General features: G+C 50.3%; 1 protein-coding gene across 1 annotated transcript; it reads left to right on the top strand.

Moving 5' to 3' along the window:
* Positions 1-1,277: 1,277 nt before the first annotated feature.
* Positions 1,278-13,118, top strand: DET1 (DET1 partner of COP1 E3 ubiquitin ligase). Its single transcript, XM_054214138.1, has 5 exons — positions 1,278-1,397; positions 2,185-3,293; positions 6,749-6,939; positions 8,585-8,776; positions 12,554-13,118. Exons 2-5 carry the CDS (start codon positions 2,211-2,213, stop codon positions 12,741-12,743), a joined length of 1,656 nt encoding a protein of 551 aa, XP_054070113.1. The 5' UTR covers positions 1,278-1,397; positions 2,185-2,210; the 3' UTR covers positions 12,744-13,118.
* Positions 13,119-14,229: the final 1,111 nt, after the last annotated feature.

The raw sequence follows: 14,229 nt of genomic DNA, 5'->3' as shown, positions 1-14,229 counted from the left end.
CCCTCCATCCTGGTGCGACGCTGGCTGGGTACCACTGCTGCATTCCTGCAGGGCCACTCACCCCGGGGTGGGGGGGCGCCTCGCTGGGCTCTCCAGCACCCTGCTTCGAGCATCCTGCCCCGTGGCCCCCGCTCCCAGCTCCCTCGCCCGCTGGTGGAGTGGCTCCAAACACCAGCATGGCGGCTCGGCATTGGCAAGAGGCTGGCAAATGGATCTCAAGGGCCCCCCTGACATTCCTCCTTCCTTCCCTTTGAAGGACAAGTGCCCCTCGGAGCTGCCCTCGCTGCCTCGGCTGCTAATGCATGGGGTGGGAGGGGGGATGCTGCTAAAAGCCTGGGCGAGCAAAAAGCTTTCAAGGCCCTTGGAAAGCCCAGAGGTGTGCCCGGGGGTGACCCCAACCTCTGCTGCCAGTGCCGGAGTTGAGATGTTGGGGTACAAACCAAATATGCTGGGTGGCAGCAGGTGTGATGTCCCCTGGGGTGTCCCCATGCGGGGCACTCGGGGTGCAGGGGGTGCCTGGGGATGGAGGGGTGTGGGATGCTCAAGGCATGGGGGGGTTCAGGGGGTGTTTGGGGTGCAGGGATGGGGGTGCAGGGCGGCGCAGGGAGCTTGGGGATGGTTGGATGGGGGTGGAGGGGGTGCTGTGATGGGGTGGTTGGGGTGCAGGGTGGGTGGAGGGAGTAGTGGGGTAGGGAACAGGATGGGTGAGGGGGTGGAAGGGTGAAGGGGGTGCCCGGGGTGCAGGGTGGGTGCAACGTTTCAGGGGGCGTCGGATGGGTGTAGGGTGGGTGCAGGGTGGGTGTGGGGTTTCAGGGGGTGCAGAGGGTGCAGGGTGGGTGTAGGGTGGGTGCAAGGTTGCAGGATGGGTGCAGCGTGGGTGACAGGGTGGGTGCGTGGTTTCAGGGGGTGCGGGGTTTCAGGGGGTGCAGGGTGGGTGCAGGGGGGGTGCGGGGTTTCAGGGGGTGCGGGGTTTCAGGGGGTTCAGGGTGGTTGCAGGGTGGGTGCAGGGCGGGCGCGGGGTTTCAGGGGTGCCGGGTTTCAGGGGGTGCCGGGTGGGTGCGGGGTTTCAGGGGCTGCGGGGTTTCAGGGGCTGCGGGGTGGGTGTGGGATTTCAGAGGGTGCGGGGTTTCGGGGGGTGCGGGGTTTCGGGGGGTGCGGGGTGGGTGCGCGGGCGCGCCCCGCAGCGCTCCCTCCCGCCGCCAGGGGGCGCGGTCTCCCCCGCCCTGCCGACAGTGTGGCCCGGCGCGGCCCGCCTCGCTGACCCGCCGGTCGGAAGCGGAAGTGCGGGGGGTGATACCCTCCCGCCGTCCCCGGCGCGGCGCGTCGTCGTGCGGTGGCGGAAAGATGGCGGCGGCCATAGAGTGAGCGGCGGCGGGACCCAGTGCCGGGCCACAGCGGTGAGCGCAGCCGCGGCCTCCTCCCGCCCCGCTCCCGGGTCCCACCCGGGTCCCTGCCCGGCTAGGAGGCCCCCGCGGCCCCCGGTTCCGCCGTGTCCCCTCACTCTCCGGGATGGTGGGAGAGCTGCTGGGGGCCCCGCTCCCATCGGCGGGCGGGCCTGCAGCCTGCCCTAGGCTTCCCCTGGAGCTCGGTGTCCCCCCACAACCACCGGGTACCCGGTCCTCTCTGCGGTCCCCCTCGGCAGACAGGCCCGTAGGGCCTCCTGGTGACCCCTTATGTGTCTTCCCGCCCCCAGCTTTCTTCATCCTTTCCAAGCTGCCCCCCTGTGCCTTCCTGTCAGCAGGCAGGTCTATGGATTGTTTCTGGCACCCCTCACTCCCTCTCTGGTGCCTGGGCGCTCCCTCCATTCCCTTGGAGCCCACCTGTACCTACCCCCCCTCCTTGACTTCCTCTGTCATCTCCCGATGCCCCCCTGTGCCTCCATCAGCAGACAAGCCTGCAGATACCATCATCTCCAGGTGCACTGGGGTTCCCTCTGAGTTCCTCTGTCTTCCTTGGTACTCCCTGCTGAGGTTTCTCTCCCTGTCTCCACCTCTCCACAGTGTCCTTCTGTGTTATCTCACCACTTTCCCAAGGCATGTCTGCACTTCTCAGCTGACCCCTCTGCACCCTGAGTGCTATGGGGCTTTCCCACACCCCATCCCTGCAAGCAGGTCCCTCAGTATCTTGGATTCTCCCCTTGTCTCTGTGTGGTCCCATGGCATGTATGTGCTTCCTCTGCGGCAGGGTGAAGATGAAGTAGAGCTCTGATCATGGACCATGATGCCCCCACGATCAGGCCCCGCCGCATCCAGAACCAGAATGTCATCCACCGCCTGGAGCGCCGCCGGATCAGCTCGGGCAAAGCTGGCACCCACTGGCACCAAGTCCGCATCTTCCACCAGAATGTCTTCCCCAACTTCACCGTGGTCAATGTGGAGAAGCCACCCTGCTTCTTGCGCAAGTTCTCCCCTGATGGCCGCTACTTCATCGCCTTTTCCTCTGATCAGACCTCTCTGGAGATCTACGAGTATCAAGGCTGCCAGGCAGCAGAAGACCTCCTGCAAGGCTACGAGGGAGAGATCCTGGCCAATGGCAATGACCAAAGATCTGTCAACATCCGGGGGCGGCTTTTTGAACGCTTCTTTGTCCTGCTCCATATCACCAATGTGGCCTCCAATGGGGAGCACTTGAACCGTGAGTGCAGCTTGTTCACTGACGACTGTCGGTATGTGATCGTGGGCTCTGCTGCGTACCTGCCCGAGGAGCCTCACCCTCCCTTCTTTGAGGTTTACCGCAACAGCGAGTCGGTGACCCCTAATCCCCGTTCCCCCTTGGAGGATTATTCCTTGCATATCATAGATCTCCACACGGGCAGGCTCTGTGACACACGGACTTTCAAATGTGACAAAGTCATCCTGTCTCACAACCAGGGGCTGTACCTCTATAAGAACATCTTGGCCATTCTCTCTGTGCAGCAGCAGACTATTCATGTCTTTCAAGTAACACCCGAGGGTACGTTCATTGACGTACGGACTATTGGCCGCTTCTGCTACGAGGACGATCTCCTGACTCTGTCTGCGGTGTATCCCGAGGTGCAGCGGGACACTCAGACGGGGATGGCCAACCCCTACAAAGAGCCCTTCATAAACTCTTTGAAGCACAGGCTGCTGGTGTACCTGTGGAGACGGGCTGAGCAGGATGGAAGCGCAATAGCAAAAAGAAGATTCTTCCAGTACTTTGATCAGTTGAGGCAGCTCCGCATGTGGAAGATGCAGCTTTTGGATGAGAATCATCTATTTATCAAATACACTAGTGAAGACGTGGTCACGCTGCGGGTGACGGATCCATCCCAGGTATTGCCTGCCTCTTCTGGCAGCTCGTTGCTTTGGGGCAAGTGCTCAAGCAGGTACAATGCTGTGAGCTGCCTTTCTTAGCTGAACCTGTGACTGTTGTTTAGGATCCCCAGTACTTCATTCTTGTGTGAACATTTGAAGCCTCTGATACTGAATAACTTCCTTATCTTTTGCTCTCACAATTTCATTGCTTCCTTCTCAACTAAAAACGAGAGAGAAAAGCTCTGACGTGGTTATCGAGTCCCCTTCGTCCAGGGATTGTTCCCTGTGCTCACAGATGCTGTACAACCCTCTTCTGCTTCCAAAACTCCAGCTAATTTTTTTTTTCAGCTGCTATTTCACGTAGTACACTTATATTGTAGAGGTAGCTCTCTCTTTTCTCATGCATCTTCAAGCATGTTTTTCAAATATAATAGTCTTCATTTTTTCCCAGTAGAATTACCTTTTCTATCCTGGCCACATACTTACTCTTTCAAGTTTCTATCAGAGCTAGTATTTATGATCTCTCCAAATTGGAGTAGCAGCTCTTAGATCTCGCTAATGTGCCAATTGCTTCTCCTTTCAGTTTGGTACTAAAGAACTCGAATTAGAGCAAACGTAGCTCAGTCAGTGCTGGGTCCCTCCAGGCATTTCACCGGCCCACAGGTTGATCATCTCTTTTCACTACTTTTAGAGTGGTGGTCAGGTTTTGAGCTCTGTGAAACTGAGAAAGATATTTTTTTAATGTGTTCTGTTCCTTTAGTCTGCTTGGGTTTTATTTTGTTGAAAGTGTTTAGCAAGAATTTGTAATAAAACTGCAGTACTGCATGTAGGTCTGATTGAGGGCCACGGAGGTGATCAGAGGGCTGGAACATCTGTGCTGTGACGACAGGCTGGGAGAGTTGGGGTTGTTCAGCCTGGAGAAGAGAAGGCTCCGAGGAGACCTTAGAGTGGCCTTCCAGTACCTAAAGGGCCTAAAGGAAGGATGGGGAGGGACTCTTTGTCAGGGAGTATAATGATAGGATGAGGGGGAATGGTTTTAAACTGAAAGAGGGGAGATTTAGGTTAGATATTAGAAAAAAATTATTTACTGTGAGGATGGTGAGGTGCTGGAACAGGTTGCCCAGGGAGGTTGTGGATGCCCCGTCCCTGGAAGTGTTTTAAGATCAGTCTGCATGGAGCCTGGAGCAGCCTGGTCTAGTGGGAGGTGTCCCTGCCCAGGGCAGGGGGTTGGAACAAGTTGATCTTTAAGGTCCTTTCCAACACGAACCATTCTATGTTTGTTTTTCTTTCATACCCTTCTCTTCTTCCCTATCTGCCAGATCCAGGACTTGGATCCTAGAAGAAATGAACAGTAGTTCTTTGTGTTGCCTTATTTTAATTCTTCCTGGAAGATGACTGTTTTGTTTTATTTTTCTCTCATGTGGTGTTTGTCGGTGGAGTTACTTTGGGAGGGAATAGGTGAGGCTTAATCTAATGAATTTTACCCATTTGTGTAAAATTGAGTGGCTGTCTCAAAAACATTCAAGCTTTGTGGAAGTGGCCTGCAGCGTTCCGCTCTTTGCTGGTACCTGGAGTGGTGCTCCTGACCCCAGTGTAAACGTTTGAGGTAGTCTCGGCTCCGCTCTCTCCCGTGGTTACCAAGGCTTTTGTGGCTGGTTTGCTGCAGCGTGCTCTTGACTTGCTTCACCTGAGGGTTACTTTAAGATGCAGGTTGTGATTTGTTTGCAGTATTCCTCAGGTGGTGTGTTTTCTGCTGGAGGAAAAGCATCTCATTTCTCAGTTCTTTCAGGAGATAATTCCAGATGCGGAGCAGTCTCTACAGACCTGCCTGAATGTAGGCTTTCTGTTAGGGCTTCTTGGAGAAAACTTGGCTCACAAAATAACTAAACCTCTGATTTTTCTTTCACCTATCAGAGAGGAACATGAGGTTTCATCCGGTTTCAGGCTCCTGTCTTCTGCCTGATTTCTCTGCCAAGAAGGTCAAGAAAGGCGCTGTTCATGCTCGTGGGTTGCTTTTATATTGTCAAGGTGTGCACTGAATCCTTTAAGGTTTTTAATCGTGCGCTGTGTGTATGTAGCGTGGGGTTTTTTTGTTGTTTTAGGCTTGTGTTAGACTTGCCAGCTTTGCTGTGTGGTTTCTGTGACACCCAATTTACACCACCCGTGCTGTGATGGTGTTTTGCCTGTCTTACAGGTGTTGCTAAAAAGCAGTGAGGGTAGTTTCTGTGGTCAAGGGCATCCTGTAGATGTGTCTGTGTGTTAACCTGGCAAAGGAACTTTTTTATTTAAGGTTGGAGGATACTCTCTGCAATCTTCGATGATGTAAATATTTTTTCCTTCTCCTGTCTCCTCTTATTTTCTCTCTGCTCCAACCCTGTATTTCAGAAGGGCTTTCCTTTCCTCAGGCAGTAGTCTAGTGAGTAACCTCATCTAGCGCGCTTCATTTTGACATGTGGGGGCTGGATTGTATTATCACAATTTATTTTGAGGCTGTAAAACAAACAAACCTTGTGATATTTGCAGGTGGGTAAGGTGGGCAGGGTTCCTGCCGTCATCCCTGAGCATTGTTTGGGACCGGGAGGTGAAGCATTTAGAAATTGCCTTTATTGACAGAAGATTTAACCAGATACGTGCCTATACCATGGGAATTAGTTACCTTTGAAGTAGGGGCAGGTTCTTACTTTGGCGTGCTGGGGTGTTAGCATTCCTGTCTCTAGAGAAAGTTATCTCAAACCAGGACACTAAAGATTAAATCTGCCCCTTCCCAATGGGATAGGAATGTCCTCTCCCTTCGATGTGGCTGCTCTGACACAATGTCGTGTTTTTCCCCTTTCCTTGCTTGTTCGTACCATGAAACGCTGCCATTGCCAATCCGCAGCGCGGTGCCTGGGTGGCACCATTCTTGCAGGTGAATGTCGGCATTAAAAAGAAGTCGTTAGTGCCTTTCAGATTTTCATGTCTGTGCTGGCAGGGTACCTGGAGGGCACAACTTTTTGTGGGCAGTGGTGTAGTGCACAGTACACTAAAAAGGCTGATCTCTACGTGATGGAAATATTAAGAAGGGAAAGAAAATAATGTCTCTACACAAAGGAAAAAATAATTTGTGACCAGCTTGCACTGGATTTAAAATCATTTTGTCAGCAGGAATGAAAATTAATTTTGGCACTTCAGAAAGCATTTTGGATTTGGTGGAGGGCAGAGAGGAAGAGAAAACAGAAATATTGACATCAGGTTTGAGCTGAAAAATTGGAAGACCATTAAGTTTCCTTGCTAAGTAGTCACAGTTAAGAGGTGGATAATTTGGTACCTGTTGGGGCATTTGAATAGCAGAATGAATTAGTGTGAGGACGTGGGATTCTCCTACACTGCAGAGAAATTTGGATAGGGTCAGCGGTGTTATGCAGGGAGAAGGAAGGGACAGCTTCCCCACGTGTGCTCTCCTGGGTAACCGCTGCTTCTGCCTTTCTCTCCAGCCTTCGTTCTTCGTCGTGTACAACATGGTGAGCACAGAAGTAATTGCCGTTTTTGAGAATACGTCCGATGAGCTGCTGGAGCTGTTTGAGAACTTCTGTGACCTCTTCAGGAATGCCACCCTGCACAGTGAGGCAGTCCAGTTCCCCTGCTCAGCTTCCAGCAACAACTTTGCCAGGCAGATCCAGCGCCGGTGAGCCATTCGGAGCATGCTTTATACCGTATAGACACACGCTCGCCCCCATCAGCTAAGGCTAGTATCAAATAACGATGGCAACACTGAGAAAACCAGTTGCTTTAGTCGCTGGGTGGTGCAAGGATCTGGCTTGTACATGGTTGATCTTGCAGCCTGATGCATCTGATTTTATATTCCACAGCATCTGTCTTGTTACAGGAAGGAATAAAGCAGTGGCAATCCAGTGCTTAGAAGAAGGAAAAGGAATTTTGAGGGAAAGATGTTTCCGGTTCTCCTTGAGTAGTAACTCTTCTGGAGGTTATTAAACTGTTACTGCCCAGTAGCTTGGGTCCCTGAAGATAAGATTTGTCAAGATCTTGGCGTCATCTAATTGGATGTATTTTGCCAACTGGCATTCTCTGAATTTAGTGTGTATCAAACTGGGTTCTGTATCATTCTTTCCAACATCAGTCAAAATCTTGTGGTTCTTGTCAGACTGTACTAGGAGAAAGGAAACTTGTCTGCCTAGACCTGTTGTGAAAGCTGAGCAAAATATCAAAATAACCTGGGTTTCTAGAATGTGCTGTAACAGTCAAATGTGGTTTTAATGAGGCTGAGTGTGTTTTTTCTCTTGGAATATATTTTTATATGACTCAGGGTGTTTTTGTTCTTCCAGTGACTTGTTTCACATCCTCCAAGGTACTTGGCAATCACTTATGGGCATGAAGCTTCTGTTGATTTTAGGTTGACGTCACATAAGTAAGAGGAAGTTGACAGTGTCTGTGACTTTGTAGAGCTACCTGTCAGGAAATTCATAGTGCTTACTGGGAGAGAGAATGAGAGAGCTCACCGCAGACACCTGGAGAACAACTCCTGCCTTGTGGAGTAGAGGGGAGAATCTTTTCATCCCTTTGGCTACAAGGGCCTGTAACAGGAGTATTTAACTTACATAGCGAAGTATAATAGAGCATAATCCACAGCGAGGTGGCTTTTGGCTGAGTGTTTCTGGTCAAATGGAAATGTTTTACCCTCCGTGATGTATGACATCCATGCAGCTGATCTGACTGTTCTTGCGCATGGAAAGCTTAAATTTTACTTGGAAAGAGAAATCCAGCCTGTGTTAACTCTCCAGTAGGAAGAACGTTCATCTCACTGTTGTTTCTGAAGAGCTTTAGGCTTCTTGTCAAGGTTCCTCCCTTTACGCGTTTAAAACATAGCAGCTAGAGAGAGGGAGATTCTCAAGTCAACATTAAGGGCTCAGCTGTTACTGTGAGACCCTCTGGCCTTTGCTTGTGCTGTTTCCAGGCTTCATGGTAAAACTTGGATTGACCGATAAGCTGCTAATCCATCTCTCCCTGTTTCTGATCCTGTTCATTTCCTGTATTGCAGGGCAGCTGGGGCCAGACCTTGTGGGTAGGCACAGTCTTGTCCTTCTGTCAGTTTGGGCTTTCAGAGCAGAAGCAGTAACAATGAGGGAGGATAAAAAGGTCACCAGAACTGTTCGATGCTTGAATCACTGTGATACATCTTTGGAAATGAGCTGTTTTAGTTCTTACGCTGCTGCTGTTTTTCTTTCCCTATCAGTTTTCCTCCTTAGTTTATTTAAGCTGTGCTGTTCACCTGTGGCCTTTGTGAGTAAAACCTCTTTCTTGGTTCGCTACAGGTTCAAAGACACTATCGTGAATGCCAAGTATGGAGGGCACACGGAGGCTGTGCGGAGGCTGCTGGGCCAGCTCCCGATCAGCGCCCAGTCGTACAGTGGCAGCCCGTACCTCGACCTCTCCCTTTTCAGCTATGATGACAAGTGGGTGTCAGTCATGGAGCGGCCCAAGACCTGCGGTGATCACCCTATAAGGTATGGAAGAGGCCAAGAAGCTCTATGTGAGGAGAGCAGTGTGAGAGTAACTCTAAACCTGCCATGTGGCATCAAATGTGCAGAAAAGGCAGTAGATGAAGGCCTTTTTCTCTTACGGCATCCTTTCACCAGAGGGTTTATTTCAGCGGTCCCACAAAGCTTGGCCTCTCTCCTTGCGGTAACTGTTTTATCTTGTATGTGTGGGAGGGCTCTTCAGGTCTTGCTGAGCTGCCCTGGGGGAGGTTTGGGTAGCAAAGCCTGAGTCTTTTCTGTATGAATGCTCTTGTTCCTCCTCCTCTTCTTGCAGTCCTGCCGTTGTGTTTGGGCTGCAGAGTGATAGGGTTCTGGATGCCTGCTTTCCTCTGCTGGAGGGATCCCTTTGGAGCACATGGGTTTAGCTGGCAAGGATGATCTGGTTTGTCCTGTGAATAAAATAGCAGCTGGGTTAGGTGTTATTTGGAATCCTTATGGTATTGATTTAGCTATTTTCAGACTTTCCTTGTTTACGGTTCTCACCCTGGGAGCTATACTCCTCTTCATACCCTCTTCTTTCTGTGACGCATAGGAAATTTGTTTCCGTAGTAGGAGTTTTAGCCAGATGTAAGGGCCATTCTGTGCCTTTCCTGGCTGAGTCTTTGATGCTGGCAGAAGGAATAGTCTAAGCTTGGGAATAAGGAGGTTTGCAATGCTTCTTGCAAAAACACTGGGGTTATTTATTTCTTTTTGTTGATTGCAGCCATGGCTGCAAGTAGTAGTGGTTAAAAATCCACCATCTCTGTCCTGAAAGGCTCAAAGAGGCTGGGTTCTCCAGGCAGAATAGTGTTTCCACTTACAGTACCATAAAATCAAACCTATGCTCTGAAAACAAAGAGAGCCTTCAATGCCTAAGTGCTTTATTTAGTGACTGCCCACATGTTGGGGGCTCAGGCAGCCTAGGGAGACCATTCTGGCCGGTTTCCCACTTTATTTTCATCAATGCATTCTCAAAAAGTGGTGTCATGTCTCCCCTGGCCTTGACTCAGGTGGCGGGGAACCACTGATTATTCCTGTGCTCTCAATTCCCAAATTATGTATATTTAATTGATTTTTCTGCCTGTATGATTTGGCTTCATCTCCAGCTCCCATGTTATCTGCAGAGAAAAGCCTGCCCTTTCTCCCTTGTCGTGCTTGATGTTGGGAAAACTTGCAGGGCGGCAGTTGTCTGCCAGCGCCAACCTGCGTATGGCTCCCGCAGACAAAAGGGAGCAAAACCGCAGTCATTTGCTGCGGTTACGTCTTTGTAGTAAACAAAACGAAGTGCCACCTTCCCTCCCTCCCCCGAGCAAACCGGCATTTCAGAGCCAGAGCTTTTAAAGCTCAAAGCTCTGCAGAGTCAATTAGGACTTGAATAGGGCCTGGGAGCAGTGGGGCTCCTGGTTTTTGGAAAGTAAGCAGAAGACGAGGGGCTAACCTTAACCATTCAGTAGCTGAAATAGTGCTGCTGTTTTTCTCACATGGAAAACAAAGGGATTGATAAAATAATGCTGCTGCCTGTTGTGGGTAGAGGGCTTGGAAACGAGGGGCCACGGGATTTGTAATGTAAGTCCTATAATTGGCTGGAGTGCAAAACCCTTCAGCAGCTAAGGGTGTTATAATCTCTGTGCAGTTTCCTGGCTCGATGTGTGAGACAGGAAAGCCTTCATACCTTTTACATGTCGGTTTCAGTGCCGCTGTGCACTGTGTCCTTTTAAACCCTTAGTGCGTTTCTGCACCCCAGAAGGTTCAACTCTCTTCTCTGGCTACTTGAGAGACCAGGGGTTGTTTGCTCTCAGGAGGGAAGGACTTTAGGTTCTCCATCACTGTCGTCTTCCAGTATCTTTTCAGGAGGCTTGAAGAGATATTCACTGTGTGAAATGATGGCACTTGTGAGGAAGCGGCTCTAACACAGCCATACCTATAGTAGGGGGTCTCTAAAATCCATCTAGATGGCTAATAAGGAGCCATTTAACCAAAAAATTGGTCTGCGGATAAATCTTCCATTTTCATACAGTTTGAAAAGGCTGGTCTTGCTGTTTCTGTTGACATACAATTTTATATTGCAGTGCCTAATTTATCCCCAGAGTGAGAGCCCATGGAAATGGCCTCTGATTGCAGAGCACTTTTAAAAATAGATTTAAAAATACCAAACTGAGCACATCTTTGAGATTACAGGGAGCTTCATCTCGAGTAGTAAATTATTGTGAATAGGGGAGAGAGAGGAGCAGATGGGGGACTGTGCTTTATTTAAAGAATGACCCTCTGCATACCCAGCCTTGTGTAGGAGGGAAAGGGCTTTTTGAAAAGCCAAATACCAAGATTGTGACTCTTTTGCTCGGTTCTTGTGTGCAATTTTCAGGCAGGGCTGGCTGGCACTTCGATTCAAGGAAGGGAGAGGAGAGTGGCCCTCCAGGAAGAACATGAGGTTCTCAATAGGCTGTGTTGTTAAAATGTGGAGTATGTCTGCTCCTGAAACAGCATCGCCTGTATCTGTCATCACCCGTTCTTGCAGGCTGAGAGCGGAGTGCATCGTATTGCTGGCAGGGGGGAAATGTGCTCTGAGATTAAAAGCATTGTCGGAGTTAAAACCAGAGGAAAATGCAAAATACTCACATGTACTAAGTGATGGTGGAAAAAGAAACAGCTGGGAGGCAAAATGGCAATTCTGCGCCTGAAACTGAAAGAGCAGAGAAAATGGTATGAGGAACTGAGAGAACTTCAGGGTGAGGACTTGGGTTAGAGCCCAGCAGCTTTGTGAAGGTGCCACAGCCAGAAACCTCCACCACAACATCCCAGAAATCTCCACCAGTCTCTAGGAGGGTGGGGTCATCCCAGTCTCCTGTTCCCGCAGCAGCAGAGGACAGTGGTGTTACCTGGGTTTATTTTGGTTACACAGAGTATGCAGAGAAGGTTCAAGAAGCAAAGAGCTTCCCAGACTCGCCTGTCTCTTCAGTGCTGTTTGCCTCATCTCCTGGCGATGTTTGCTTTGTGCCGAACGTGTGTTCCCAGAGCTCACCTGTTTGGAAACGCAAATGAGCTTGACCCACAGGCAGGTTTGTGGGTGACAGCAGAAGGACGCAAGGTTTTCCTTGACCTCTGCTCTTGCTGTGATTGTTGAATGCAATCCACCAGGTACTTTCTGCCCAGCCTATCTTGTTGATGCTTTTGCTGGAAATCTAAAAGGAACTGCAAAGCCTTGCTTGAGCTGTAAAGTACAACTTGGTGCCTTTGAGCAGAATTGGATCCAGCTGTTTGCCTTCCTTGACTGAATGGGGATGTAGCGAGGCACAAGAGCAGCAGCGTAAAGCCTACCTGGCAGCAGCAGGAGAGGAAAGGGGTGGCCTTACACTCGGAGTGAAGGCCATTGCTAAAGGAAGTGAGCTCGGTTCTGTACGGTATATCTGCCTTAGGAATCAAGGGGAGCAGCTTGCATTAAGAGAGGATGGAGAGCCAGCACAGGTGAGGTCTGGACCAAACTTATTCCCTCTTGTGAAGTCAGCTACATCCACCAAAATGTCAGGCAGAGTTCTCTCACTGATGATACTAAAATGAAGTCAAGCTTTTCTAGACAGTGGAAAACTAGCTGCCCTGGGAGGGACTTTCCTGTATAGCCAAGAGCCAGACACCCAGCTGAGGATCTCCTGCCTCTGAGGGAGTACCAGAGATTGAACAAGGCACTTGTCTCTGTGTGTGAAGAGCCCAGATGGAAAACTGGAAAACAATAGTCGGAAACATCCATAATTGACTTTCTCTTCCTTTCAGATTTTACGCTCGTGATTCTGGCCTCCTGAAGTTTGAGATCCAGGCGGGACTCCTGGGGCGACCCATCAATCACACAGTGCGACGCCTGGTTGCATTCACCTTCCACCCCTTCGAGCCCTTTGCCATCTCAGTGCAGCGCACTAACGCAGAGTACGTGGTTAACTTCCACATGAGGCACAGCTGCACGTAGTGCGACCTGTAGCTGGCGTGGCTGCTCTCTTTGAGTCTGGGCCTCTGCCACAGATGCACCAAAGCCAGAAGCTTGCGCCTTCTAGGAAACCAAACCATCACTCATGTCAAGAAACCTGACCTGGGAGCTCCTACCAGCTGGCATCTTGCAGGGACCTCAGCTGTGGAAAGCCGATCCAGTCAAATTAGGACTGTGAATGTTTCTTCTGACCCTGTTTGTATTGCAGAGGTCCCCACTGCATTAAGCTCTGCTGTTGTTCCCTGTTCCTGTTGATGAACAAAGTGTAGCTGAGGTTCCTGTCGTGGTTTCCCAGAGGCATGTCCGTTTTCTCTCCTGTTATAGGTCTTAGGATGGCAAAGATGGAGCTTTGCAACACATTGTAGGAGAACGTCAGTGCACTCCACCTTGTTGAGACAAACAGCCTTTCGTAGAGGAAGTGGATGGGAGCCATGGGGAGGTCTTAGAAATACAGCTACATGAGTTTGTATCTTCAGTATGACTAGGGAAATGAAATCCTATTCTCATCCACACAATCTACTTGCTTGATTTTAATATGCAAGAGGTCAGGAAAAAAAGATGTGAGAAATCACTGCAATTGAGAGACATGAGGTGTGTTGCTGACTCTTATGCAAGTCACTTAATCTTTGTGCCTTAGTATCTCTAAAAGCTCCTAAGTGAAAGGTAGTGTGTTAATACCAGAAAGCCAGGGCAGCTGGCCGTGTGTCTAATGCCCGAGGAGGTGGGCACAGAAGACGGGTGGCTGGGAAGGGTGTGAGGAGCAACAGCAGCTCCTTGATCACATTGGATGGGCTTTTCTGCAGCACGGGAGTGAATCCCCATGGCCATCTGCAGGTTCTGCTGCTGAGGGGAAGGGAGATCCAGCTGCTGGCACCCTCCTGCGTGTTGGAGTACGAGCATGGAGAATTAGTAGCGTTTGGATTTGCTCACAAAGGAGGGAGGAGACCTGAATTAACGTGCATTGCTGCAGGTTTGCAGTTAGAAGATGAGCTTGTTGACTTAGGTTGCTTACCTATCTCTGTTTGATATGCTGTTCTCTGTGAGAACCCAATTTGCTGTTCCCAGGTTTCAAAGCACAGCTGGCTGGTGTGTCAGTGCTGACTGGACCACTGCGGTGTTGATGCTGCTGACAAAATAAGCACCTGGGTGTAATATTGCCTGCCACTGTGGGCTGGTGAGGATGCTGGCCTGCCCTTCTCATAAAAAAAAAAAAAAAGGGAGTTTTCGGTTGTAGGCCAACATTTTGGTTTTTCTGCACGCAGGCTGATATATGACTGTATGCTGCCAGGCTGTGCAACCATCCTGGCATCGCGAGGTGCCCTGTTGGAAGCCGGAGCCTGCCGTTGTCCCATTCCCATGGGAGGTACAGAGGGGGCATTAAAAAATTGGTGCTTATAGATGGGAGACGCTCTACTTCAAAGGACCCTGTGGTTGTCTTGTTTGGACCAAAATGAGCTGTAGGTGATAC

The sequence above is a fragment of the Rissa tridactyla genome, chromosome 9, assembly GCF_028500815.1.
Source record: "Rissa tridactyla isolate bRisTri1 chromosome 9, bRisTri1.patW.cur.20221130, whole genome shotgun sequence".
NCBI lineage: Eukaryota > Metazoa > Chordata > Aves > Charadriiformes > Laridae > Rissa > Rissa tridactyla.
This window is presented reverse-complemented; position numbering and strand designations above follow the sequence as displayed.